Source organism: Microcebus murinus, chromosome 16, assembly GCF_040939455.1.
Source record: "Microcebus murinus isolate Inina chromosome 16, M.murinus_Inina_mat1.0, whole genome shotgun sequence".
Classification (NCBI taxonomy): domain Eukaryota; kingdom Metazoa; phylum Chordata; class Mammalia; order Primates; family Cheirogaleidae; genus Microcebus; species Microcebus murinus.
This window is the reverse complement of record NC_134119.1, coordinates 64,788,183-64,816,018: the sequence shown is the minus strand read 5'-3', so window position 1 is coordinate 64,816,018 and position 27,836 is coordinate 64,788,183. Positions and strand designations below refer to the sequence as shown.

Sequence of the window (27,836 nt, the reverse complement as noted above, 5' to 3'; positions counted from 1 at the left end):
TAGAGGGATCCTGGCGCAGCCAATCCTGGCCCGAGGATTGTGTTGGGGGGCTTGGCTGGGGGTGTCCCAACCCTTCTTTCTGGGCATCCTGGGGGATGACCCCAGTGCCAGGCCCAGCGCCGGCCGCCTGATGCCAGGCAGGCTGAGCTAGTGATGCTGGAACGAAGGGCGTTGCTATGGCAACGGGAGGCAGGGCCTGGTGGGGGGACCGGGCCCGGGCTGGGGCTGGGGGGGCCGGTGGTGGCTGTGGCGGGGCGATGGCGGAGCGCGGCCCGGCCTTCTGCGGCCTCTACGACACGTCCTCGCTGCTGCAATACTGCAACGGTGAGACCCTCCTCAGTCCCGACCTTGGCCCCGCCCAGGGCTGGACCCATCTCCTTCTGCCCCAACCTCCTCCTTCCAAGTCCCCATCCCCCTCCCTTTCTGAAGATTCCCTTTCCTCCCCCTCAGCAGGATCCTGACCCAAGAGCAAGGTCCCCAAAGCCCAGATCAAGCGGCCACCCTCTTTGGTCCTCCCCTGTCCCCGAGGTGACTAGACACAGAGAAGGGGGCAGAATCCGAAAACCTGGGATTGGAAGAGGGGAGGACTTGGGGGTCGACTGGGCCTGGAACTCTGCCCTCTCTCTCTCCTCTGAATCCTCTGGGACCTTCCCCTGTCTCCATAGCAGAGGGACAGACAGATTAGAGGAGGGTGGGGTGGGATTTGGTGTTGAGCTGAGGACAGGGTATGGGGTCAGGTAGGACAGCCAGGGGACTTAGCCTTCACCATATCCCCCAAATACAGTGACACGGGCCCTCAGGCCCTGCCCCTCCCACCCATCAGGACCCATCCCTTCTACCTGGACAAGTGGATATGACACCTGGAAGGGCCATTGTGGGTGTCAGGCCCAGAGGAGGGAGCTGGGGGCAGAGGGGGAGGTGGGAGAAGAAGTGGGAAGTGGGGCCTGGTCTTTGGGCAAAAGGGCGGAGGGCAGGGAGTTGTGGGGTGGGATGGGCAGGCCAAGGCCTCTGAATGCAGCTGGCCTCTCTGGGTGGGGACAGAAGGGTCAAGGTGAAAGTGTCTCCATTCCACTCAGGGGGCCCTGAGAAGAGACCAGCATTCAGTTTGGAGGCTCACTCCCCTGGGCACACACCCTGGTGCCAGGGGCCACTGGACTTGGCAGAGGACCCAGAATGCTCATTTTGTCCTCTTCTGTCCCTCTAAGAGGCAGCATGATTGGATGCCTAAGCCTGGCTTGAGTATAGGTTCTTCCACTGAAAGGCTGTGTGTCCATGGAAAAGTAACTTCACCTCTCTGGGCTTTGGTCTTCTTCCTCCTCCTTTCCTCCTAAAATGGTTATAGTTATAATACTACAACTACTAGAATTGCCAAAAGCATTAGGTACCATAAAAATAGTTCATTCTATTCTGGATTTATTGAGCACATACCATGAACCAGGAAGCATGCTAATTGTCGAGCGGTGCCTGGCCCATGTAAGCTCACAGTAACAGCTACCTTTTTTTTGTGTGTGTGTGTGTGTGTGGTTAATATTATTAATGGTACTTAGGAGGAGGTGATTGGGTCCCCTTGCCCCCACTTATTGGCTGTGTGACCTTCGGCGTGTCTCTGCACCATAGTTTTCCTGGTTGCAAAACGGGACGCCACCCCTTTTAGGAGTTCCCGGTCCTGAGAGCTCTCCCTTCTGACCTCGGAGGCCCCCACCGTCCTCTGCAGGTCCAAGCACCGGACCGGGAGGCGCTGGGTGGGGGGCAGGGCAGGGCAAGCTCGGCTGGCGATTGGGCCGCGGGGTGGTGGGGATGGTGGGGGGGGGAGGGAGGGCCCCGGGCCGCACTGCAGAGCCCAGCAGGCAGGCTGGGCGGCCTAAGGACGCGGGATGGCAGGTGCGACCTCCACGCCTCCTCCCTGTTTACGCTACCACCTTTCCTTCCACCCGGCTGGGAGCCAGGGCCTCCTTGGCTGCGGCCAGCAATGAGTCTGGGTATGAGTGTTCTTGGGGGAAGAGGGGAGGTCCACTTTGTCCTCTGCCCCTCCCACTTTGGGAAAAAAGGGGTGGGGGACGCCATGGGGGAGTCATTTTGGCTGCACCCATGAGCCGGAGAGAAGGGACAAAGCCAACTATGAGGCGTGGGGGTGCAGAAGCGAAATAAAGAAGCATAACAGAAGAGAGGAACCCCCGCTGGGCCAGAGTTTCGGTGTCAACCCGGCCCGCATCTCCCTCCCTTGGGTCTCCCGGGTCTGCGATGTGCCGCCTGCAACCCCCAAGTGCGCCGCCAGGGGGCGCAGAAGCTCCGTCCTTGCGGCCGGCTCCAGGGCAGAACCCCGCGGCGAGCGGAGCTGGGGCAGGGGAGGAACTCCGCGTGACCTTTTGGCTTGGGAAGTCTCGGGACAGCGAAGGAACGTCAGTATCCATGATAGAATGCTCGTCGGGAAACGCTGGGGTCCATTCTAGAATGTCAGTGTCGCCAGGAGTAGGTTGGTGTCCTCTCTAGAACGTCGATGTCTCACACAGACGTTAAGCATCTTAGTCACAGTCTTAAAACCGGAGTGAGAGGCGCCTGGAGTCACAAAACTTTAGAGGGTGAGAGGAAGGGACTTCCCCAAGGTCACACGGCCAGGGCGCTGCGGCAGAGGACTGTGGGGCCGCGCTGCAGGGCGGTGGGGATTTCCTTCCCCCTGGGGAGCCAGCGCCGGTGGCCCATCTCCCGGCGGCCCAGTCCCAGGTAGCTGGAAGGGGAGGGCGCGGTGGCCCCGCTCACAGCGGGGACAGCGGGGACAGCGGGGACAACGGGGCGTGCCTCGGGACTTCGGAGCTCCCGGGCGGCCCCAGCAGCCGGCGCTCCCCCGCCTTCCAGATGACAATTTGTCGGGCACGAGCGGCATGGAGGTGGACGACCGCGTGTCGGCGCTGGAGCAGCGGCTGCAGCTGCAGGAGGACGAGCTGGCGGTCCTGAAGGCGGCGCTGGCTGATGCGCTGCGGCGCCTGCGGGCCTGCGAAGAGCAGGGCGCCGTGCTGCGCGCGCGGGGCACCCCCAAGGGCCGCGCTCCTCCACGCCTAGGCACCACCGCCTCAGGTATCTTTGCTAGAGTGGAGGGGTGGGATGGGGGAGGAAGGCCCGGACCTCATACTCACCCTCGTCTGTCCTCCAACCTGGCCTCTCCAGTGTGTCAGCTCCTGAAAGGCCTTCCCACCAGGACGCCCCTCAATGGCTCGGGACCCCCGCGGCGTGTGGGCGGCTATGCCACGTCCCCATCCTCCCCCAAGAAGGAGGCGACCTCTGGGCGCAGGTAAGGCACGAAGCCGGGATGCCCGGCCCCTTCCGGGGGCCTTGTGGGAGACTGAGGCTGTTTGTACGGAGGAGGGACTCATGTGCCCTGGCCCCACGAACGAGGGTGCACGGAGGATCTTGCTCGCCCACGACACTTCTCCTGCTGGCCTCGAAGGCTCTGCCCCCAGCTGTGCTCTCTTCTTGCAGTGGCCGCCGCTATTTGTCACCAGAGCGCCTTGCCTCCGTGCGCCGCGAGGACCCCCGCAGCCGCACCACGTCCTCCAGCAGCAACTGCAGCGCCAAGAAGGAAGGGTAAGGACCCGGGTACGGTCATGTCACCGAGGGGGGGCCAGGACCTCAGATAGGCAGGGGCACGGGTGGGGAGCTTGGAGTCATGCCCCAGGCCACGTGGTCATAACCTAGAGTGGGGTCAGCCAGTTCGGAATGCGGGGACAGTGCCTGAAGCTTGGAGGGACCAGTGCTGAACTGGCAGCTAAGGCCTGGGGGCGGGGCCGATGTGGAGGGGCGTGGCCAGCGTTAAGGGGCGGGACTAGAACACAGAAGGCGCCAGGTCGGGGTTACCAGGTGAGCCAGGGAGGGTGTCCGGGAGGAGCCAGGCTATGGGCGCGGCTAGTAAGGTGAAAGAGAGTCCCCACTGAGTCTCAGGGATGCAGTCAGGGCAGAAGCCTCAGAGTTTCTGCAGGAAATCTGAGGTCGGGGTGTGGCCAGAGTGTCAGCCAGGGCGGAATCAGAACCTGGAGCCTTGCGGGGGGTCACAAAGGCTGAGACCGGGTGGCAGAGTGTCAGATTCCAGAAGCTCTGGTGGAACTGAGTCAGGTCCCTGGCCAAAGAAAACGCGTGTGGCTTGAAGGTGGGGCGGGGCCATTGGTGGCCCTGGTCAAATCTCAAGGGGCGGAGCCAACTTGGAGGCCTTGAAGAGACTCAACTCAGGGAGTGGGTCACGTGAAAGTGGACGTGGTCAGAGCACGTGGTGGAGCTGGAGGAGGAGAGCCCAGAGGAGGGGGCGGCAATCAATTATTAAGAGACTGACTGAGTCAACACAGGGAAGGAGTTAGGAGGAGGTGGGTGTGATCAGAATGCTAGGCGTGGCAAACGCCCCAGGGGCCAGGCCATGCTGGACTTCTGCAGGGGTCCGGATGCAGGGCTTGGAGGCCGGGCCAAGGTCAGACCATGGTCAAAGGCACACATGTCAGGCCTGGGACAGTGGCTCATGCCTGTAATCCTAGTACTCTGGGAGGCCGAAGCAGGAGGATCGCTGAGGTCAGGAGTTTGAGACCAGCCTGAGCAAGAGCAAGACCCCTGTTTCTACAAAAAATAGAAAAATTGGCCCGGTGTGGTGGCGCCCACCTTTAGTCCCAGCTACTTGGGAGGCTGAGGCAGGAAGATCACTTGAGCCCAGGAGTTTGAGGCTGCAGTGAGCTCTGATGACGCCACGGCACTCTAGCCAGGGCGACAGAGTGACCCTGTCTCAAAAACAAAACAAAAAAAAGCCACACACTTCAACTCCACTCCAGTATGAGTGTCATAGTGTCATGTGTCAGGCGCGACACCTGGCAACTCCACATGAATGAGCCAATTTCACCCTCGCAACCACCCCGGGAAGCATGGGTACCCTTATTATGCCCATTTTTTAAAATAAGAAAGCTGAGGCAGAAGTCGGGCAACTTGTCTACCCTGCAGGGAAGTGGCAGGACTGGGGTTTGAACTCAGGCAGGCGTGGTCCCGAGTGAGTCCATGTTTTCAACCACTCTCCCCCACCCACCCCCAAAAGAGCCTGGGATCAGGACTCCACAGCCGGGACTGTGGGGCTCCGTGGGACCGCGGGCTGCAGGGGTGGGCCGCGGGCTGCAGGGGTGGGCCGCGGGCTGCAGGGGTGGGCCGCGGAGGGCGGGGCAGGGCGCGGGCGCGGCGCCTCCCAGGGCCGGAAGCTGCAGAGCCGGCCCCGGCTCCACCCCCGGCCTCCGAGCTCTGCCAGCCGCCGCCATGAGTAGCTTTGGAGCTGGGTGAGACCCTCTCGCAGACCCCTCCTCCCCGCGCTCTCGGGCCGGGATCCCAGGCCTCCCCCACCCCCGGGGGCCCAGGCCCGGGAGCCTCACCCCCTGCGGCCGGTGAAAGGAATGTGTGGACACGCCCCTTCCCTAAAACTTTCAGGGCTCCTCCCGCTGCTTCAAGCTTTGGGCGCTGGGCGGTGGGAGCGTTGGGGAGCACCGTGCTGATTAGGAGGGAGGGGACCCTGGTGACTCCCCTCTTCCAGGATCGCGTCCCTGCCACTTCGTGCTGTGTGATCTTTGGCGATCACTGCCTCTCTGGGCCTGTGTCTTAGGCTCTGCAAGATCAACCGAGCAAAGCACACGGCCTGCAGAGAGGCAGCGCTCCGCTCCTGACTCAGCCCAGACTCAGCGGAGACCTCGGGGAGCACTGGGGGGCCGTGGTCTCTCCCCTTTTCTAACCCCGCCTACTAATCCTTTTCCACTTTTCTGTATCCTTTCCTGACAGCAAAACCAAAGAAGTTATCTTCAGCATAGGTGAGTGGGGACAGGGGGAAGGGCTTGCTGGAGGCTTTCTGGGGTGACAGGCCAGAGCTGGAGGTCCTGAGACCTGGCTAGTGGGCCTTTGCCTCTCTGGCCTCAGTTTCCCCACCTGTATATTTATTTATTTATTTTTAAAAATGAAGCCTGAAGAGGCGTGGGAATAAGGGTGGGGGCTGGTGTCAGCGCCTGACCTCTGGGGGTGTCCTGGCAGAGGAGGGCTCGGTGAAAATGTTCCTGAGGGGCCGCCCTGTGCCCATGCTGATCCCAGACCAGCTGGAACCCACCTACAGCTTGGACACACGCTCGGAGCTGCCTTCCTGCCGGCTCAAGCTGGACTGGGTGTATCCTTTTGCTCATATCTCTTCCTCTGCACTCCTGCACCCCCTCCCGAGGAGAGAGCCCTTCTGGAGCAGGAGGGAAGGGACTTTGCACTCAAAGTGGGACTTCCCAGGCCTCTCTAGCTGAGGGTTCAGGAAGCCCATGGCTCAGCGGGGTAGCTGAAATGACCTTTTTATTCATTAATGCAAATGTTTACCGAGTGCCTTCTACATGGCAGATTCTCCTCTACGAGTGAGCTGTGTTCACCCAGGTCACCTTCTAGAGGGGTGACAGCACAGGAGCCAGGGATTAAATGAACAAGATCATTTCAGGCCGCGAGGTGGCTCACGCCTGTAATCCTAGCACTCTGGGAGGCCGAGGTGGGATCGCTCAAGCTCAGGAGTTCAAAACCAGCCTGAGCAAGAGCGAGACCCCCGTCTCTACTAAAAATAGAAGGAAATTAATTGGCCAACTAAAAATATATAGAAAAAATTAGTCGGGCATGGTGGTGCATGCCTGTAGTCCCAGCTACTTGGGAGACTGAGGCAGAAGGATCGCTTGAGCCCAGGAGTTTGAGGTTGCTGTGAGCTAGGCTGACGCCACGGCACTCACTCTAGCCTGGACAACAGAGTGAGACTGTGTCTCAAAATAAATAAATAAATAAATGAGATCATTTCATTTAGGAATAAATGCGGGAAATACTGGAACCTAAGGTCAGGGGAGGGGAGCAACTAGGTTTCTCCGAGGAGGGGATGTTTGCACTAAGAACTGCACAATTAGGAGCCAGGGTAGAAAGAACCGGAAGGGGACATTCCAGACAGAGGTCACAGCAGGTACAAGTGTGATGTGGCTGAGTAAGTTTGGGGTATTTTAGTAACAGAAGAAGTTGAGGGCTGGTTGCGGTGGCTCATGCCTGTAATCCTAGCACTCTGGGAGGCCAAGTCGGGAGGATTGCTTAACGTCAGGAGTTCGAAACCAGTCTGAGCAAGAGCGAGACCCCCATCTCTACTATAAAGAAATTGACCAACTAATATATATAGAAAAAATTAGCTGGGCATGGTGGCACATGCCTGTAGTCCCAGCTACTTGGGAGGCTGAGGCAGGAGGATTGCTTGAGCCCAGGAGTTTGAGGTTGCTGTGAGCTAGGCTGAGGCCACAGCACTTACTCTAGCCTGGGCAACAAAGCAAGACTCTGTCTCAAAAAAAAAAAAAAAATAGAAGAAGTTGAGAATGGTTAGCAGCCCTGGATTGGGAGCCTGACGGAAATGGGTTCAAACCCCAGCGCAGCCTCTGGCTGGCTGTGTGACCTTTGTAAGTCACCTTGATTCTCTGTGCCTTGGTTGCTTTCTCTGAAAAAATGGGTCTTATGATCTCAGATTCATAGGACTGTGAAATAACATGTAAAGATGCTGAGCTCATAGTATATGCCCTGTATACAGAGACTGATAAAATAACTAATTTTTATTGAGCACTTACTATGTGACAGGCACTGTTCTAAGTTCTTCCATGTACAAATATGTTGAATAATATGATCCCTCTCTTCTGCAGCACTGAGAATGTATTTTTACAACCAGTGGTCTCCTGAGGCCTGCAGGTTTGGAATTCTTACCTTCACTTTTCAGATGAGGTAACTGAGCCCTGTTGTAGGGAGTCAGAACAGATCTGAAACAAAAACCTTGACTCTGGGACTCAAGCTTTTTCCAGAAAGCCCGCTGGGCTTGGAGTCCACGCCCCAGGAATCCAGTCCCTGTCTGCTTCCCTGGGGGCCTTGGCTTCCTCTCTAGAGGAAGTCCCAACTGTCCTGCCAGGCAGTGCTTGATAGTCACCTGCAGAGAGGAGACTGTGACTGCAAAAGTTAGGGTGCACCTCAGATTGTTCATCTCTGCAGTGACTGCAGGGCAGAGAAGTTTCTGTGGGGTCAGGGTATACATGTTGACATGCATTCAAATGTTTTCGGAACATCTGAGACAGAGCTAGGGACCCAGCAGTGACCACGACAGCGTTCACCTGCCCTTCTGTGGCTTATAGTCTAGCAGGGGATCAGACTCAGTGACAGTGACAACCTGTGGGAGGCTGGGATGGGGGAACCCACATGGGGGCAGCTGAGCCAGCCTGGGGCCAGGGAGGGCTTCCTGGAGGAGGAGATATAGAAGTGGAAAGAATGGCCCAGTCTCAGCCACCACAGATCTCCCAGTGTCCTTGGGGAATATGGGCAGATAATTAACGCATCAGTGAGATAATTACTAAGTGGCTGAGTCCAGTGGGGGAAGTGAGTCCGAGAGCTGCTCTGAGGAGGTGAGAGCTGAGACGGGTGTTGGGGGTGTGTAATAGGCAAAGGGAAAGGTCAATGCCAAGGCCTGGGGTGGTGGTAATAATACTGGCAGTTTAAGGAGCTCCAAGATCAGAGAGCAGAGGAGGACAGGAGCCCCGCTAAGGCCAGCGAGGGGCCACTCAGGCCGGTTAAGAGGGGTTTGGGCTTTCTCCCGGGAGCACTGGAGAGCCTCGAAAGTTCTGAGAAGGGACAGCCATTCCTTCAACAGATACTGAACTCATAATGTCTATTGTGTGCCAAGCCCTGATCTGGGCATGGCAGATATAGCAGTAAACAAAACAGACAAAGATCCCTGCCCTCCTGCAGTGGTCACTCTGGTCACAGGGACAGATGACACGTTCAGTAGATAATGTGTGGGTGCCGATGAGTGCATTGGAGAAATACAGCAGGGAAGGGGTGTGGGCAGAGGGGGATGGGTTTGCAGTTTTAAATCAGTGGGCAGAGAAGGCCTCTCCAAGGAGCTGATAGTTGGGCAGAGGCCTGAGGGAGGCTAGAGAGCAGGGAGAGATGAAGGGGAACAGTATTCAGGTGGAGGGAACAGCAAGTGCAAAGGCCCTGAGGTGAGTACAGGGGGGAGGTGAAGATGTCAGGAGCTGAGTGGGTATGAGGGGAGTGCTGGGGGCCCAGACCAGCCAGTCCTGGGCTTTTGTGAGGACTTTGACTTTGAGCTGAGTGAGGTGGCAGCCAGGGAAAGGATATGAGCTGACTTCAATGTTAACGGGTTTGAACAGGATCCCTCTGGCCTCGCCGGGGGAAATCAGGGGTGTTTTAGTTTCCTGTGGCTGCCATTAACAATGACTGCAAACACAGACTTGGTGGCTTAAAACAACAGAAAATTTTTCTCTTGACAGTTCCAGAGGCCAGAAGTCCATAATCAGGGTGGCTGCAAGGCCACGCTCCCTCCAGAGGCTCTAGGGGAGAGTTTGTTCCCTGCCTGGCTCCTAATGTTTGGTGGCTGCCAGCAATCCTTGGGGCTCCTTGGCTTGTGGGCATATCACTCCCATCTCTGTCTTCACGTGGCCTCTGTCCCCCAACCCCCGCCTCACCCTGGGCCTGGATTTAGGGCCCACTCCAAGATGACCTCATCTTCACGTCCGTAATGGCATCTGCAAAGACCCATTTTCCATATAAGGTTGCAGTCTCGGGCGCTGCGGGCTAGGCCGTGGACATTTGTTGGGAGGGGGACCATCATTCAACCCCCTGCAGGGGGAAGAGTTGACACAGGAAAAACAGGCTCCTTAACCAGGCCCTGGGCGTCTCCAGCTACGGCTACCGCGGCCGTGACTGCCGGGCCAACCTTTACCTGCTACCTACGGGGGAGATCGTGTATTTTGTCGCCTCTGTGGCCGTGCTGTACAGCTTGGAAGAGCAGAGGCAACGACACTACCTAGGACACAACGATGACATCAAATGGTGAGGCGCGAGAGGGAGGGGACAGGAGAGGGATGTTGGTCAATGTCAGCCCCTGCCCCTACTTGGCCTGTTCCACGTGGTCGCTGCCACCTTGGGTGAGGGTGGGGCCAAGCCTGTGCTCCATCTCCGAAGCCACCAGCTGCCCCCAGGCTGACTTCAGTGGGAAAATGTGGATTGGGTACCAACATTTCCAATGTTGGCAAATTCACTCAATGCCTGGATCTTTTCCTTCTTTTGAAAACTCTAAACTGGCACTCCAGGCAGTCTGGTGGTGGGCGCGAGTTGCGTGGGGGCGGCCCCTTAAAAATTGGTGTGTTCCCACTGTTGGTGGTACAGGCCTGAGTCCTGCTGGCCTTTGAGTTAGAGATCCCAGGCCTGAGTCTAGCTTCTGAGCCAGTGTGCCCAGAGGGGGTCCACTTAGCGCTATTGAAGGACCAAGTAAATGTTTATTGACTAAAAAACTCAATCAACCAATTTGTGGATTGAATAACCAGGCACTGTGTCAGCGAGCCGCCTAGAGCCCTTCCCTCTCCCTGATCCCTGTCCCTCTGTCTCCCCTCTCCTCAGCCTGGCCATCCACCCGGACATGGTCACCATCGCCACAGGACAGGTGGCGGGCACCACTAAGGAGGGGAAGGTAATGGGGGGGAAGGGACACGCAAAAAAAGAGGGCAGGACCGGAGTTGGGGGGGGTAGCGGGCAGCTGGGCGGGCCAGGTAACGGTCCTCTGTTTCCTGCAGCCGCTGCCACCCCACGTGCGCATCTGGGACTCAGTTTCCCTCTCCACGTTACACGTGCTGGGCCTGGGGGTGTTCGACAGAGCGGTGTGCTGTGTGGGCTTCTCCAAATCTGTAAGTCCTTTGCACATCCTCACTGGCCACCTCACCTCCAAAAAAAACCAGGGCAAATGCTCGCATGTCTTCCCCCCCCCCCCGCCCTTTCGGGCTGGAGACCACGCCCTCATTGTGACGTCACGGGGCGGGCCACGCCTCCGGCAGAATTGCGGGAAGCTGCGCTCCCATCTCTATGTCCTCGCAGACCTGCGGTTTGCCATAGCGAGGAGCACCTTATGTCCTCATTCGTCCCAAACTCTCAGTGTTCCCTTGCAGATCAGTTAATGCTTGTTGGGCTATTTTTAGCACCCCCTGTCACTCTGGAAGGAGCCTCATCCCTTAAGCATGTTAAGCCCATTGTCTAGGGCCCAGCTGCTCCTTGTGCGGCCCCAGACAGGTGTTGGCACGTCCAGGCAGAAATCGGCAGTAAGCCTTGGAGAATTTGTAGAGCAATTTGACATGCACGCAACAGTCAAGTGCGTGACGAGGGTGTGGCGGGCTTTTTTTTTTTTAATCATATTTTACATTGTTATCATATTTTACAAAACCATTGGTTTGCAATGGATCTGGGAGTGAAAGACAAATCAGTCCTCCTCACAGACAGTTTCAGAAGCACTGGATGAGAGCCTCACAGGTTTTCTGAGACTTAAAGAGACATTTGAGAGCTCGGGGAGGGGAGAGAAAGCTACATAGTTACCAAAGTGCAGGGAAGAAAAAAAACCAATACCCTGCCAAGTCAAAATGAACCTGTGTTTAACTAAAACCCAACATTATAGCAACTTTATTAATTGTTGAATTACATGTACATAAAAGTCTTTGCATATGAGAATGCAAATGAGATGATGTCAGCAAGAATCCGTGTGCTTGCAACAGAGAAACCGTAGCAGAGGGGTGAATTAGATGAATTTCATAGGGATGAGTCATTTCAAAAGGCAAGTTGTCAAAACCCGTTAAGATATCTTTGCAGTCCCTAGATGGGGAGGGGGTGTATTTTAATGTGTTTTGTGTGACATGGGCCAAGGTCTTTGAAGGTCTTAAAACAGGCCTGTTTGGCGAATGCCCCAGTGGGGATGGGGATGGGGATGGGGATGGGGATGGATCTGACTCACTTTGTCTCTCTCCTCCTCTGTAGAATGGGGGCAACCTGCTGTGTGCAGTGGACGAATCCAATGACCACGTGCTCTCTGTGTGGGACTGGGCCAAGGAGGCCAAGGTGGTAGATGTCAAGGTGGGGTCATCGTTCTCATCCCCTCCCTCTGGGACTCATCCCCACCCCCCTGCCGTGGGACTTGCCTGGTCTCAGTGGTTAGGAGTCTAGAGTGGGATACACCCATGTGTAAGTCCTGGCTTGGCCACTTGCTGGCTATGGGACTTTGACCAAGTGGCTTGCCCTCTCAGAGCCTCAGTAGCCTCATCTGTAAAATGGAGACGATGGTGGCATCTTCCTCGTAGGGTGTTGGCGAGGATGTTGGGATTTGGCGTGGGTGGACCAGGACCAGCAGAAGGGGTTGGTATGAGTATAGTTGCTGACTACACAGTTCTGTGGTGAGCCTTAATTTGCCTCTCTGGGCAGTGGCCTACTTCACAGACGAGGTGCAGTAGTGGGGAAAGATCCTCGCCCAAGGTCACACACCTGTCCTGGGCTGGGGGCAGGAAATCTAGGATCCGGATCCACTAGGGTCCATTGCTTGGGGAAGGAGAAATGGTTGAGAGGCAGGGCTCTGCAGTCAGACCTAGGTGAGTTGGATTCCAGACACCTAGCTGTGTGGCCTCAGGCAAGTTGACTGCCCTCTCTGATCCTCAAGTCTTTATCCGTAATGACGGGGCACTAATGGGTCTTACTTCCCAGGGTGCTGTGAGACTATAAGTGCTTACTTAGCACAGTGCTTAGTGCAGAATAGGGGCTCTCAAAGGGTCTGCCATTATGTTGGTGATGAAGAAGACTATAATGCTTCATGGCTAGTGCTGCCTCCTGCAGTTTAGTATAGGAAAGGTGTAGGCAAGTAGATTGTGCAGTGCACAACACACACAGCTGTATAGGGCGGTCTTATGTGGGGTGGGTGTGACATCCCTGGTTACTTTGAGGTCCTCATTCAGAATTTCCTCCACCCCTCAAAGTGCTGCAACGAGGCCGTACTGGTGGCCACCTTCCACCCCACTGACCCCACCATGCTCATCACCTGTGGGAAATCCCACATCTACTTCTGGACCCTGGAGGGAGGCAGCTTGAGCAAGCGGCAGGGCCTTTTTGAGGTGAGTGCCAGGGGTTTGGGAATAGGTTGGCCCCGAGAGAGGTAGGCAGGAATACTCAGGGAGAAAACAAGACACACACGAGAGGGTGGCAGAGGTTTAGGATTACAGGGATGCCAAAAGGTAGCCTGCCGGGACCTCAGTTTCCCTCTCTATACCATGGGGGGTGATCCTCCTTTGCAGTCGGGAGAATTCGAAGGGATGCATAGTATAGCAGCTCCCAACAGATAGTAAGTGCTCAAGAAATAAGTTCTGTTGGTTGTCAATAATATGAATAATCACAGAGAGCTCGGAGGTGACTGGCTGAGAGAGACACGAGCTATAGCGGGACAGACAGACTGAGCAGGGAGCAGAGGGCTGGGAGGGAAGACAGGGCTCCCCGCCTTTGGGGACAGTTGGGGCTCCCACCTCCAAAAGGGAGGCCCCGAGAACAGCAGTTACGGGTGGAGATGAGACGCAGACACTGAGAAGAGGTGGCTGAGGCAGGGGAAGGGACCTGGAGAGACAGTCTGAAGACGGGGAGGGCAGGAGGTGGGCCCAGGGGTGGGGAAAAGAGACAGTTGGCGTCAGAACTTCTAGGCCACCTGAGCACCCCAGGTTGGAGATGGAGCCTCACATGCAAAAGCATAGAGGGGATCCTCTGGACCCTGGCCCTGGGTGACAGGTGACCTCTGGGAGGCCACCCGGCTTCAGCAATGCTCTGACCCCTTCCTCTCCTCCCCCACCTTAGAAACACGAGAAGCCGAAGTATGTGCTGTGTGTGACCTTTTTGGAGGGTGGCGACGTGGTCACTGGGGACTCTGGGGGGAACCTCTACATCTGGGGCAAAGGTCAGTGTCACCCCATCTGTTTGGTCCCCAACCCAGTCTCCCCAAACACCCCTGGCTGTGCCTTGTTTCCTACTTGCTCGCGTGGAATGGATGATAAACCAAATTAAATCCTCACCTGTCCAGTTCCCACACCCCCTTCAGGGCTCAGCCCAAATGTCCCCAACTCCATGAAACCCATATTCCCCCAAGCCTTGTCCTCGGCATATCCCATGTTAGGGCTCCAGTCTGGATGACAGATGAATGGGTTAACTCAGTTGTGGGCCAATGGATGGATGGGTGGATGGACATGTGGATTGTCCCAGGCTGTGGCTTGATGAATAAATGAATGAATGAGTAAAGGAATGAACAAATGGTGTCATGTAAGTCAATGGATGGAAGAAAGAGTCAACACATGTGCCATCTTCCTTAATGGGTGGGTGATTAGATGAATGAACAATTCAATAAATGAGTGGTTGTCACTATTAATAGATAATTATGTTAATGAATGAATAGGTCTTGTCCCAGTCAGAGGATCTATAGAGCAGTGAATGAATGAGTGAATGAATGAATGGTTGTTTTAGCCAATGGATTAATGTTACGAAGAATAGATTGTTCCAGGAAGTGGACCGATGATTGAATTGAGTAATGAGTTGACTGTCCTAGCCAATGATGGATGAAGAGTTGAAAAAATGGTTATTCGAACCAGTGGATGACTTTATTAATAAATTAATGGATTGTTGGCTGGGCACAGTGGAGCATGCTTGTAATCCCAGCACTTAGAGAGGCCGAGGCGAGAGGATCACTTGAGGCCAGGAGTTCAAGACCAGTCTGGGCAACGTAGTGAGACCCTGTCTCTATAAAAAACAAAATACAGCGCCTGTAGCGCCAGCTACTCAGGAGGCCGAGGCAGGAAGATAGCTTGAGCTCAAGGGTTGGAGGTTGCAGTAACCTGTGATTGTACTACTGCATTCTAGCCTGAGTGACAGAGTGAGACCTGTCTCTAAAAATAATAATAATAATAATAACAAAAATAATGAATCATCCTAGCCAAGGATAAAGGAGTGAAAACTTTGTCTCAGCCTTTGGTGAATGTGTGAATAAAAGAATTAATGGGTTATCCCAGCCATGAACAAATGAATGACTTTTTTTGGCTTGGGTACTGTTGCTTTCACATATATTATATTCCTTATTCAAGGCTGCACTGAATATTATCCCCATTTCACTGATGAAAAACATTGGGCTCAGAGAAGGGAGTGCCCCACCACAAGGCTGAGCCAGGCTGGGTGGAGTCAGGCACTTGGTCCCTAATTGCTGACTCCTATGCCACCTTCAGATCCTTGCTCAGCTGTCCCCTCCTCCAGGAAGCCCTCCCTGACCCAACAACCTGGGTGCCCTCTATGGGATCTCACAGTCTCCTGGGTTTCCCCATTCTGGGCCTAACCACCTTGAGTCATCACTCATGAGTCTGTCTCTGCCACTGGGCTGTGAGTCCTAGAAGGGTATGACCTGAGATTGTCCTGGTCACCACTGTGTCCCCAGTATGAGGATGGGCTCAGAGTGAATACTGGTTAAATAATCATTGATTGAATTGGTTAATGGATGAATGAATAGATAGGTAGACTGACAGATGGTTGGATAGATGGGTAACTAGTGAATGGGTAGTTGGGTGGGAAAATAGAAAATGGGTGGATGTTTGGATGGAAGGATAGATTTCCTGGTGAATGGGTAGTTAGATGAAAGAGAGAGCCAATGAATGAATGAGAAGGAGATTGATGGATGGATGGAAGGAAAGGTGGATAGATCGGTAGATGGGTGGGTGAATAGATGGGTGGGTAGATGGATAGACAGAGTGGTGGGTGGATGGATGGATGGATGGATGGATGGATGGATGGATGGATGGATGGATGGATGGATGGATGAGTGGGTAGGCAGATGTGTGGACAGACCAGTAGATAGGTGAGTGGTTGGATGGATGGGTGGGTGGATGGGTCAAAGGGTGGATGGACAGATGTTAGTTCAGTGGGTTTAATGCATGGATGATAAGGTATTTGAGAAGGTGGCTGGAGGGTGAGTGGGCGGGTGGGCAGAAGGGCAGATGGAAGGTGGAGAGGTGGGCAGGTGAATGGACAAGATGCTTTCAGGGGTCAGTGTGGGGGCAGCTTCCCCAGGCTGACCCCTTTCGCTGGCCACCCCGCAGGTGGGAATCGCATCACACAGGCCGTGCTGGGTGCCCACGATGGCGGCGTGTTTGGGCTCTGCGCCCTGCGGGACGGGACGCTGGTGTCCGGAGGGGGCCGCGATCGGCGGGTGGTCCTCTGGGGTCCTGACTACAGCAAGCTGCAGGAGGTGGAGGTGAGTAGGGAGAGGCCCCACTCCCCACCAGGGCTCCCAACGCCACACCCCTATCCCCTCAGCACGTCACCCCCCCACCCCTGCATGTGTCCTATGCTCATCTGTCCTCCCTCCTCTGCCCACCCAGGTTCCTGAGGACTTTGGCCCCGTGCGCACCATAGCGGAGGGCCAGGGGCACACGTTGTACGTGGGGACCACCCGCAACTGCATCCTGCAGGGCTCCCCACACACTGGCTTTTCGCTGCTCATTCAGGTGAGTACCCCTCCCCCTCTCCAACCAGTTCCCTTCTCTCCCCTGCTCCATCCAACCCCCCTCTCTTCCCACTCCCATTTTCCTTCACCTTCCTGCTCCATCCCTTCTCTGGCCTGGCCCCAACCCAAGGCCTCTCCAGAACTCGCCATGATCCAGCAACCAACGGGTTAACTGGGAGCACAGCAGAGGGTCCCCAGACCCCTGCTCCAGCTATGCTGCCCCTTGTCCCTCTGATTGGGGTGGCATCCTTCAGGTAACACCTCCCAGGTCTCCAGCCCAAGGCTCTGGGAAGGCCCTCCTGGAGTCTGCCTGCATTTCGTCTTGCAACTCACTTGCTCACTCCTGCCTTCCTGCTGTGCCCTGCCCCTACCTCCCACCCCCTTAAAAACCCACCTACCAGGAGGCACTATAGGTTAGTAGTTAGGAATATGAATTTTGGGGCGTGGCTGCCTGGGTTTCAATCACAGCCCTGTCACCCATTAGCTGTGTTATATAGGGCAAGCGAGCCACCTCTCTGTGTCTCTGTGAAACAGGGAAAGTAACAGAACCAGTCGCATGGGGTTTTAGAGGATTCTGTGGGTCACTTCAGACACAGCGTTTAGATGGTGCCTGGCTCCGAGTAAGTGCTCACAAAGTCTTGGCCAAAATTACTCCTTATTTGGTGGTCCCCTTCCCTTCCCCCCTTCCCTGCATTGTCCCTCTGATGGTCTAGCTGAGATCTGTGCTGCGGCATTTAGATGCTGCTTTGGTTCTGGTTTCCATAGGAAGATGAAGGAAAACAAAAGCTAGAGGGATTTTCTAGTTGTCCTGAGGCCAAAAGGGACCTTAGAGACCTCAAGTAATAATATTATAATAATAGCACAATAATATTAATAATTATGAATTACATCAACATAGTAGTTAACATAATTAATAGCTCTAATAATATAATATGCTAATATAATGCCTATTATATTAATGTATTTTAATATATGAGTATACTTGATTATACTTAATATATGATTATACATATAATATATGATTATATTGAAGTTAATCATAATAATGTGAAGATTGTGATACAATCATATTATAATGTCATTGTATGATTTTTTGTTTTAATTGAGACAGAGTCTCACTCTGTCACTGGGGCTAGAGTGCTGTGGCGTCAGCCTAGCTCACAACCTCAAACTCCTGGGCTCAAGTGAGCCTCCTGCCTCAGCCTCCCGAGTACAAGTAGCTGGGACTACAGGCATGTGCCACCATGCCCGGCTAATTTTTCCTATTTTTAGTAGAGATGAGGTCTTGCTCTTGCCCAGGCTGGTCTTGAACTCCTGACCTCAAGTGATTCTCCTGCTTCAGCCTCCCAGCGTGCTAGGATCACAGGTGTGAGCCACTGTGCCTGGCCCATTATATGATTATTGTTAATTATTGATTTGTTATCAGTACTATTAAGAGTATATTAATATTTTACATCATAAAAAATAATAATTCACCACTTATATTTTTGTGAGCACTTTCTCTGAATCAGCCTATGTTTAATATTTCCCATCCATAATTCGAGCAAGCACGAGGATGCTCTGAGGCACACACATTGATTGTTCCCATTTTACAGAAGGATAAACTGGGGCTCCAGGGAGAAGTCACCTGTCTAGTAAGTGGCTGCCCGCAGTCAGTGAGAAAGAGTCTGACTCCAGGCCGAGTCCAGGAGGCCTTCCCAGGTCCCTGGAGCTGGACACCCGGTGGTGTGTGCCCAGGGTGCGTGTGGCCTGTCTGACTCCCAAACTGACGCTCTGAGCCACCTGCTCTCCTGCTTCCATTGTGCAAAGAGGAAGACAGCAGCCCTGGAGAAAGGCACAAGATTTGCCTTGAGCCACACGCTGGGGCAGGGGCTGCCGGGGCTAGTTCAGCACCTCTTTCTGGCATCGGGGTTGGATGCTAGGGTCACAGTCTCCATCCTGCCGTCCTCCCTCTCCTCCAGGGCCATGCGGAAGAGCTGTGGGGCCTGGCCACACACCCCAGCCGGGCACAGTTTGTGACCTGCGGGCAGGATAAGCTGGTGCATCTGTGGAGCTCGGAGTCCCACCAGCCCCTGTGGAGCCGGAGCATTGAGGTAAGGGGAAGGGGGCTGGCCACGCCGTTCTAGCACAATGACTTCTCGCCATGCTGGGACCTGGCACATGGACGGAAACCACACAAGTTCTCTTTATGCATACGAGGATTGAATACAGGGAATTGGGTTCCTATAAGCTCTCTTGGTCAGGCTGAAGGAGTGGGTTCTCTCCATAGAACGACGCTGCAGAACTGACCCGCCACAGGCAGGAGTCAGGAACCACTGAGTTCCAGAACATGCTATCAGAACTGCCCTCCAGGAATCAGGAAGCCGCAGCCACTGCAAGTGTTAAGTCCAGGGCTACACTGTTCCATGTGAAAACGACTGGCCACACATGGCTATTCACACTTACTAAAATGCAAATACAATTAAAAACTCAGTTTCTTGCATTAGGCACATTTCAAGGGCTCAGCTGCCACATGCGGCTACCATTGTAGAAAGTGCAGATGTAGAATATCTCTATCAGCACAGAAGGTTCTGTTGGACTGTCTTGCTCCAGAGCTACTCGACGCTGGCTAGATGTACACTGGTCATAGCAGCCACTCTGCGCCATTGCCTTTCAACACGCAGGAGGCTAGTGACTGCGCGTGGGCGCCACCATAGCAGATCCTGGTGCTTTTACAACCCAGCTGGTCCCTAGGAGTGGCAGAAGCCAGCCTTTCTGCCCTCCAGAGGCACAAAAGTGCATCTGATCATAGCATGTAAATCACAGCAGCATCCTGAAAAGGATTCTGGTAGATGTAGTTTTTAGGCACCGCTGCCTATGCAGTAGGGGGAGACACGTGGGAAGAAAGGCGGTCAACCTGTTGTATCCCCCACACCATCCTTGGAGGCTTTGCTCCAGGAATCCCTTCAGGGTTACCTTTGACCTTGGACTACTTTATGGCCTTTGAACTTCTGTGAATCCGCATAGTGGGTCCTGGAAATTGTTAGGGGCATGTATTATAATCCTCATTCTGGCTGCCTTAGTTGAGCACCTGCTATATGACAGGCCCGGTGCTCAGCACAGCATTTCTCTAGGTTGCCAAGGGCATCAGATCACCTGGGAAGTTGCTGGAAACAAGAGCCCTATCCACAGAGAGTCTGATTCAGGAGGTCTGAGTTTGGGACCAGAAATTTACAGTTTTTAACAAGCTGATTAAGGTGATCTGTGGGCCGTGTCAAGAGATATTGGGTCAGCTCTTGTATCTTTTTTTTTTTTTTTTTTTGAGACACAGTTTCGCTTTGTTGCCCAGGCTAGAGTGAGTGCCGTGGTGTCAGCCTAGCTCACAGCAACCTCAAATTCCTGGGCTCAAGTGATCCTCCTGCCTCAGCCTCCCAAGTAGCTGGGACTACAGGCATGCGCTACCATGCCCGGCTAATTTTTTCTATATATTTTTAGTTGGCCAATTAATTTCTTTCTATTTTTTTTTTTTTTTTTTTTTTTTTTTTTTTTTTTTTTTGAGACAGAGTCTCGCTTTGTTGTCCAGGCTAGAGTGAGTGCCGTGGCGTCAGCCTAGCTCACAGCAACCTCAAACTCCTGGGCTCAAGCGATCCTCCTGCCTCAGCCTCCCGAGTAGCTGGGACTACAGGCATGTGCCACCATGCCCGGCTAATTTTTTATATATATATCAGTTGGCCAATTAATTTCTTTCTATTTATAGTAGAGACGGGGTCTCACTCTTGCTCAGGCTGGTTTTGAACTCCTGACCTTGAGCAATCCGCCCGCCTCGGCCTCCCAAGAGCTAGGATTACAGGCGTGAGCCACAGCGCCCGGCCAATTTCTTTCTATTTTTAGTAGAGACAAGGTCTTGCTCTTGCTCAGGCTGGTTTCGAACTCCTGACCTTGAATGATCCATCCGCCTTGACCTCCCAGAGTAAATCATTTTTTTCACTCCTCCTGCAAACTCTACAAGGTAGTGGGGATGTCGGATCCCCACTTGGAAACAGGCTCAGAAAGGTGAAATCACGTGCTCTGTGTCACAGTGTAGTAATAGTCACAGCTAACCTTTACTGACTGCTAACTGTGGCCCATGGCACTAGTTTACCATCCTAAAGACTTTGCATCTTAGGCTGGGCGCAGTGGCTCACACCTGTATTCCTAGCACTCTGGGAGGCCCAGGCGGGAGGATCGCTCAAGGTCAGGAGTTCAAAACCAGCCTGAGCAAGAGCGAGACCCCGTCTCTACTAAAAATAGAAAGAAATTAATTGGCCAACTAAAAAAAATATATATATATAAAATTAGCCGGGCATGGTGGCACATGCCTGTAGTCCCAGCTACTCAGGAGGCTGAGGCAGAAGGATGGCTTGAGCCTGGGAGTCTGAGGTTGCTGTGAGCTAGGCTGATGCCACAGCCCAGGCAACAGAGTGAGACTCTGTCTGAAAACAAAAGACTTTGCATCTTGCTTATAATGATCTTGGGAAGTCTCTTGAAGATCTCTATTTGCCAGATGAGCCAATCGAGGTTTGGACAGGAAAGGTTATTTGATGTCACTCACATAGCTCACATGTCGGAGCCACAGTTTGAACCCAGGTCTGACTCCATGGTGCTGTAATGCCAGCAAACCAACCAAATGCCCACCAAAGTAAAAAATAATAATACCTAGTGCTGATGAAGATGTGGGGAAACAGGCACTCAGACAAAACTAGTGATAACTTGGTACGCTTTTGTGGAAAGCAAATGGCATTATGCATCAAAAGTTTTAAAATTATGGATACCCTTTGTCCCAACATTTCTACATCTAGGAAATTAGCTAAGGCAGTCATCTTGGAATAATAAACCTGTAGTCATTTAGGACAGGAGTTAAAAAGGATCCAGAGACAGCAGTGACATGAGGAATGGTTTCTGTTCAGGCTAACATGTTAATGGAAAGGGGACCGATTTCCTGGGAGTCTGGGGTGGGAGGTTCCTGGAGGACAGCAGAGGGAGGGGAGAGCCCTCATGCCAGGGTAAGAGTTGGGTCTGTGGCAGAACGGCTAGAGGGACATGGGACCCCAGCTCTTAGCCCTGCCTCCTCTCTCTCCCTTCCCAGGACCCTGCCCGCTCTGCTGGCTTCCACCCCAGTGGCTCTGTCCTGGCTGTGGGCACAGTGACTGGCAGGTAAATTGGGGAGGGCTTCTCCGCTCCCTGGGAACTGGCCCCTCTCTCTCCACTTCCCTACTGTTTACCCACTGTTTACCAGGCCCTAATTGCTACATACTCCTTTGGAGTCAGCCTCTCCCAAATCTCTCCTGGGGCCCCTCTAATCCCTTCCTCGGGCCCCACAGATTGGTGGCCCTCTCTGTGAGCTCAGCTTACCCCTTCTCCCCCCACCGTGCCTTCTCCTCAAAGATGGCTGCTGCTGGACACGGAGACCCACGACCTGGTGGCTATCCACACAGATGGCAATGAGCAGATCTCAGTGGTCAGCTTCTCCCCAGGTAAGGGGCAGGTCTGGGACAGGAGAGGCAGGGCCTAGGACCGAGGCTATTAGCAGGAGGAGGGGATGGAGCCGGTGCCGCTTGGCCTGGGAGGGACTGCAGCAGGGTGGAGTTTGGGACTGCTGAGGGGGCTGAATCTGGGTGAGGAGGGGGCGGAGCCTGGGTGCCTCCTCATAGCCCCCTCCCCCTCCCCCAGACGGGGCGTACCTGGCCGTGGGCTCCCACGACAACTTGGTGTACGTGTACACGGTGGACCAGGGCGGCCGCAAGGTCAGCCGCCTGGGCAAGTGCTCGGTGAGTGGGCAGTGGCCCCCAGCCCGCGCCACCACCCGCACAGGGAATGCAGCATTAACCACTTTTGTACCTCAAGGGAGCACAGCTTCAATACTCAACTGACTGCTCTGATCACATCTGGGAGTCTTGGCCCCGCCCACACATTTACCACCTCCTGTGTTCTAGTCCCGCCCCTCGTGTAGCCCCGCCCCTCACGTTCCAAGATGCTCCCTTTGTGTAGCCCCGCCCCCCACATTCTAAGCACACCCCTCCGTGTAGCCCCGCCCCTTGCATTCACAGCTGGTCCCTCTGTGTGTAACTCTAACCACATGTCCTAAATTCCCCGTGTCCTAAGTGCTTTCTGTCTAGCCCCGCCCATCACAGTCTGGCCCCGCCCATGGTAGTCTGGCCCCGCCCCCACACTCCAAAGGCCTGTGTATCCTCCCTTCGGACCCCCTTGTGTTCTCACCCCACCTCTGTATTTTGCTTTCCACCTTCCTGATTTAATCCCGCCCTCTCCTTAGCTCTGCCCTCCGCAGCTCTAACTCTTCCCCTTCCCTCCCCAGGGCCATTCCAGTTTTATCACCCACCTGGATTGGGCCCAGGACAGCAGCTGCTTTGTCACCAACTCCGGGGACTATGAGATTCTGTACTGTGAGTTTCCAAGACCCAAAGGCATTCCTCCCTCGGTCTCACCTTTGTGTGTGGTTTGCAGGGACTCCTCTGAGATCTGGAAGGGGGGGCAGGGGCTTCCAGTCCCTTTGTCCCCTGGCTCTTGGTACTCAAGGGCTGTTCTGATTCAGAATTCCCTGGGGTAACCTGCTTTTAACCCATTTCTCCCCTTTCTGGGTGGATGGGGACACAGCTCAGGCTGCGGGTGTCAGGACGCACAATCCAGCCTTCTCAGCCAGTACAGAGAGGCGGAAGGGGCTCTGGGACCTTAGCCTCCTGTGTCTGGGACCTCGGTGCCCACTGTCTGTGAAATGCGTGGGTTTAGCCAGGAGTTCCTCCAGCTCTGAACACCTCCCCCGATTTTCTGCCCCAGGGGACCCGGCTACCTGTAAGCAGATCACCACTGCAGATGCTGTGAGGAACATGGAATGGGCCACAGCTACTTGTGTCCTGGGGTTTGGGGTGTTTGGTAAGTTCTAGAAGGAGGAAGTCCCACTGAGGATGGGAGTTCCAAGAGACATCCCTGACTGGTAGTTTTCACAATCTCTGATTGGTTCTCCAGGGCAGGGAACTCCCTCCTTTACTGCGTGTGGGCTGTATTTTGTATAAGAGGAAAGGGTGAGGTGAGATGACTGCTTCGAGCTGTAATCAAATGAAACTAGATGGGTGGTGGCAACTGGTCCAGAGAAAGGGCCCACACAGCTGATTTCCCCAGCTGATGCAGGGACAGATGCAGTCAACACATACTCCCTGAGCACTTTTGTGTCCCCCTTGACCCAGGCAAGGTAGTGACCGCAACAGCCCCAGCCCCAGCCTATGACCCATGTGGGGAGGGCTGGGACAGGGAAGCTGAGAAGGGTACAGGGCGCCCTTCCTCTGGGAGGGTTTCTTGGAGGAAATGACATCTGAGCTAGAACTGGGAGGACAAGGAAGGACTTTCCAGGCGTGAAGACGGGCAGTCTCTAGGCAAAGGCCTTAGCATGTACAAAAGCAGAGAGGCGACACAGCGAGTGGCATTTGCAAGAAGGCAGGGTGGCTACGTCACCGCTGGGTTTAAGGGGAACGCTGTGAGGGTTGAGGCTGAAGCAGTGGGTGGGGCCCCCCTGCTGAGCCTTGAAGGTCATAGGCTTTCTCCTGGGGACACTGGGGAGCCATGGAAGGGTTTTGAGCACTGCAGGGACAGGTCAGATTCACATTTTCAAAAAAGACTCCTGTCCTTGGATAGCTATAGGCTATGTGGGAGGAAGGCAGGGAGGCTGGGGTGGGGGCCTGCTCCTCTAGGGGGTCCCTGACCCCAACTGACATCTTACCACCACCCCGTCTTGCCCGCAGGGATCTGGTCCGAGGGGGCGGATGGCACTGACATTAACGCCGTGGCCCGCTCCCACGACGGGACGTTGCTGGCATCCGCTGATGACTTTGGCAAAGTCCACCTGTTTAGCTACCCCTGCAGTCAGCCTCGAGTGAGTCCCTAAGGGGCGTGGTGGGGCAGGGGACACCAAGCAGGGCTAGGGACAAGATTCAGGCAGCTCTGGTCCAACCCCACCCCTGCTCCAAGCTTTAGCTTCCACATCTGTACAAGGTCGACAGTGGGCTTGGTCCCGAGGGCCTTTTAAACCTCAAAGTCCATGAATTTCAGTCTGTAGAGCTGAAGATGACTTTCAGAAATTCAGAGCATCTGCAATTGTGACATCTTTAGTTCTTTTGTCTTTGTTAACTCAACAAATATTTATTGGCCGGGCGGGGTGGCTCTGGGAGGCCGAGGCGGGCGGATTGCTCGAGGTCAGGAGTTTGAAACTGAGCAAGAGCCGAGACCCCGTCTCTACTATAAATAGAAAGAAATTAATTGGCCAACTAATATATATAGAAAAAATTAGCCGGGCATTGTGGCACATGCCTGTAGTCCCAGCTACTTAGGAGGCTGAGGCAGGAGGATCACTTGAGCCAGGAGATTGAGGTTGCTGTGAGCTAGGCTGACGCCACGGCACTCACTCTAGCCTAGGCAACAAAGCAAGACTCTGTCTCAAAAAATATATATATTTATTAAGCACCTATTGTGTGCCTGGGCACAGGAGATATAGCCAGGTCTTGCAAGTTTATAAGAGAGGCCAGAAATCATGATTTTCTTTTTTCTCATCAATCAAGATAATCGAAAAATATCTCCCGCCTGGGCCACCCAGAGAGCTAGCATTTTTGGCTGGGTGCCATGGCTAATACTTTTAATCCTAGCACTTTGGGAGGCCAAGGTGGGAGGATCCCTTGCATAGCTTGAGGCCAGGAGTTTGAGACCAGCCTGGGCAACATAGTGAGAACCTGTCTCTACACAAAATAAGAAAAATTAGCCAGGTATGGTGGTGCACACCTGTAGTCCCAGCTACTTGTGAGGCTGAGGTGGGAGGATCCTTTGAGCCCAGGAATTGAAGGGCACTCCAGCCTGGGTGACAAAAAAAAAGAAAACAGGATTTTAACGTGAACTCTTCTAATTTTTAAATAAATAAACTCCAGCCCAGGCTGGAGTGCAGTAGCATCATCATAATTCACAGCAACCTCAAACTCCTGGGCTCAAGCAATCCTCCTACCTCAGCCTCCCAAGTAGCTGGGACTACAGGCATGCACCACCTCGCCTGGCTAATTTCTCTCTTTTTTTTTGTAGAGAGGGGGTCTCGCTATATATTGCTTAAGATGGTGTCAAACTCCTTACCTCAAGTGATCCTCCTTCCTCAGCCTCCGAAACTGCTAGGATTACAGGCATGAGCCACCGTGTGTAGCCGCCGTTAATTTGTTGAAGATACCAGTTCAAATGCCTGCTTGTTCTTTTATTTATTTATTTATTTTGATACAGAGTCTCACTCTGTTGCCCGTGCTAGAGTGCTGTGGCATCAGCCTAGCTCACAGCATCCTCAAACTCCTGGGCTCAAGCAATCCTCCTGCCTCAGCCTCCCGAGTAGCTGGGACTACAGGCATGTGCCACCATGCCCAGCTAATTTTTTCTATATATTTTTAGTTGGCCAATTAATTTCTTTCTATTTATAGTAGAGACTGGGTCTCCCTCTTGCTCAGGCTGGTTTCGAACTCCTGACCTTGAGCCATCCTCCCGCCTGGGCCTCCCAGAAAGCTAGCATTAGAGGCGTGAGCCACGGGGCAAAGCCCCACTGGTTCTTAAAGGAGAGGCTTATTAAACAGAGAAGAAGCGGGTTGGGACAAGGAGACCATGGGTGTCATTGCCGTCTCTGACCTTTCTTTACTTCTTTCCCTGTAACAGGCCCTCGGCCACAAATATGGCGGACACAGCAGTCACGTGACGAACGTGGCCTTCTTGTGGGATGACAGCATGGCTCTGACCACAGGGGGCAAGGACACCAGTGTGCTGCAGTGGCGGGTGGTCTGGAGTGGCTAGGGCAGAATCGGGTGGCAGGGCTGGAGTTCTATTTTCGGGAGATGTCTATTGCCGCGTAGCATAATATATACCCAGAGTATGTCTATAGCAGAGGGGGCTATGGGGGAGGGAGGGTAGACTGACAAACAGAAGTCTCTATTTATCGGGGTGGGAAGAGGGGTCACATTGCTTTGGTGAGCCATCAGTGTTTGGTTTGGGGTGTTTTTTTTAAGTTTTTTTTTTTTTTTTTTTTTTATATATCATCCGGAAATAAAGACACATGCACTGAAGTGTGGTGTCAGGATTGGTATATTTGTTTGGTGTGTGCATAGATTGTAAAGTGTCTATGAGTCTGTGTGTATGAATTCAAATTTAGAATTATTTAGGGGCTGATCGATCGCTTCACATTAGTTCTTCTTCTGGAAGAGAGGACACTAGCGAAGTCACCAGTTGATTTGTGTAAGGTCACTTGTCCATTTAAGTACAAGTGGAAATGCCATCAGCTGTGATCTCCTGTGATCTCATTTGACGAGAATGGAATTGCTAAATGGTTTTTACCAGGGGCGTCTGGTGGTGGCATATCTATTAGTCACTAAAACTGGGGAAAGTGAGTGGTGTTTGGGATATTCTAAAAATAATGTTGGAATGAATGTGTTCTGACTTAACAATTATCATGAAATGAGGCCGGGCGTGGTGGCTCACGCCTGTAATCCTAGCACTCTGGGAGGCCGAGGTGGGTGGATCGTTTCAGCTCAGCAGTTCGAGACCAGCCTGAGCAAGAGCGAGACGCCATCTCTACTAAAAATAAAAATTAATTGGCCAACTAATATATATATACAGAAAAAATTAACCGGGCGTGGTGGCGCATGCCTGTAGTCCTAGCTACTCGGGAGGCTGAAGCAGGAGGATCGCTTGAGCCCAGGAGTTTGAGGTTGCTGTGAGCTAGGCTGACGCCAAAGCACTCTAGCCCGGGCAACAGAGTGAGACTCTGTCTCAAAAAATAAATAAATAAACAATTATGAAGAGGAAAAAAAGGACCATTATGGATGGACAACAGCCTGTATAAAATGGGAGTGATAATTATAAGCAAGCAGCCAAAAAGCAAAACAAGAATTAAACAGAAGTCTTTTTTTTTTTTTTAAATAGAGACAGGGTCTCACTCTTGCTCAGGCTGGTCTTGAACTCCTGAGCTCAAGGCATCCTCCCGCCTCAGCCTCCCAAAGTGCTAGGATTACAGGCGTGAGCTACTGCACCTGGCCTAGACAGAAGCTTTTTGTTTTGTTTTGTTTTGAGACATAGTCTCACTCTCTTGCCCGGGCTAGAGTGCCCTGTTTTCAGCCTAACTCACAGCAACCTCAAACTCCTAGATTCAAGCGATCCTCCTGCCTCAGCCTCCCGAGTAGCTGGGGCTACAGGTGTGCGCCACCGCCCCTGGCTAATCTTTTCTATATATATTAGTTGGCCAATTAATTTCTATTTATAGTAGAGACGGATCCTGCTCTTGCTCAGGCTGGTTTCGAACTCCTGACCTTGAGTCATCCGCCCGCCTCTACCTCCCAGAGTGCTAGGGTTACAGGCGTGAGCCACCGCGCCCAGCCTAGACAGAAGTCTTTTGTTTTTTAACTGCAACTTGAAGTCAATCAAG

General features: G+C 53.6%; 1 protein-coding gene across 2 annotated transcripts; it reads left to right on the top strand.

Annotated features, from left to right (window-relative positions):
* The first annotated feature begins 226 nt into the window (after window positions 1-226).
* Window positions 227-26,480, top strand: EML2 (EMAP like 2). 2 transcript variants are annotated; one of them, XM_012761380.3, is made up of 22 exons: window positions 227-324; window positions 2,854-3,072; window positions 3,163-3,286; window positions 3,475-3,579; window positions 5,785-5,813; window positions 6,031-6,160; window positions 9,733-9,882; window positions 10,450-10,519; window positions 10,623-10,733; window positions 11,848-11,943; window positions 12,834-12,968; window positions 13,696-13,795; window positions 15,972-16,126; window positions 16,254-16,379; window positions 18,340-18,471; window positions 21,483-21,550; window positions 21,782-21,870; window positions 22,067-22,164; window positions 22,710-22,797; window positions 23,189-23,284; window positions 24,148-24,278; window positions 26,078-26,480. In XM_012761380.3, the coding sequence occupies exons 1-22, from the start codon at window positions 258-260 to the stop codon at window positions 26,210-26,212; spliced, it is 2,454 nt and encodes an 817-aa protein (XP_012616834.3). In that variant the 5' UTR covers window positions 227-257; the 3' UTR covers window positions 26,213-26,480. The 2 variants fall into 2 exon arrangements, with proteins under 2 accessions (XP_012616834.3, XP_075849297.1); XM_075993182.1 differs by lacking the exons at window positions 227-324; window positions 2,854-3,072; window positions 3,163-3,286; window positions 3,475-3,579 and adding an exon at window positions 5,202-5,291.
* The last annotated feature ends 1,356 nt before the right edge of the window (window positions 26,481-27,836 follow it).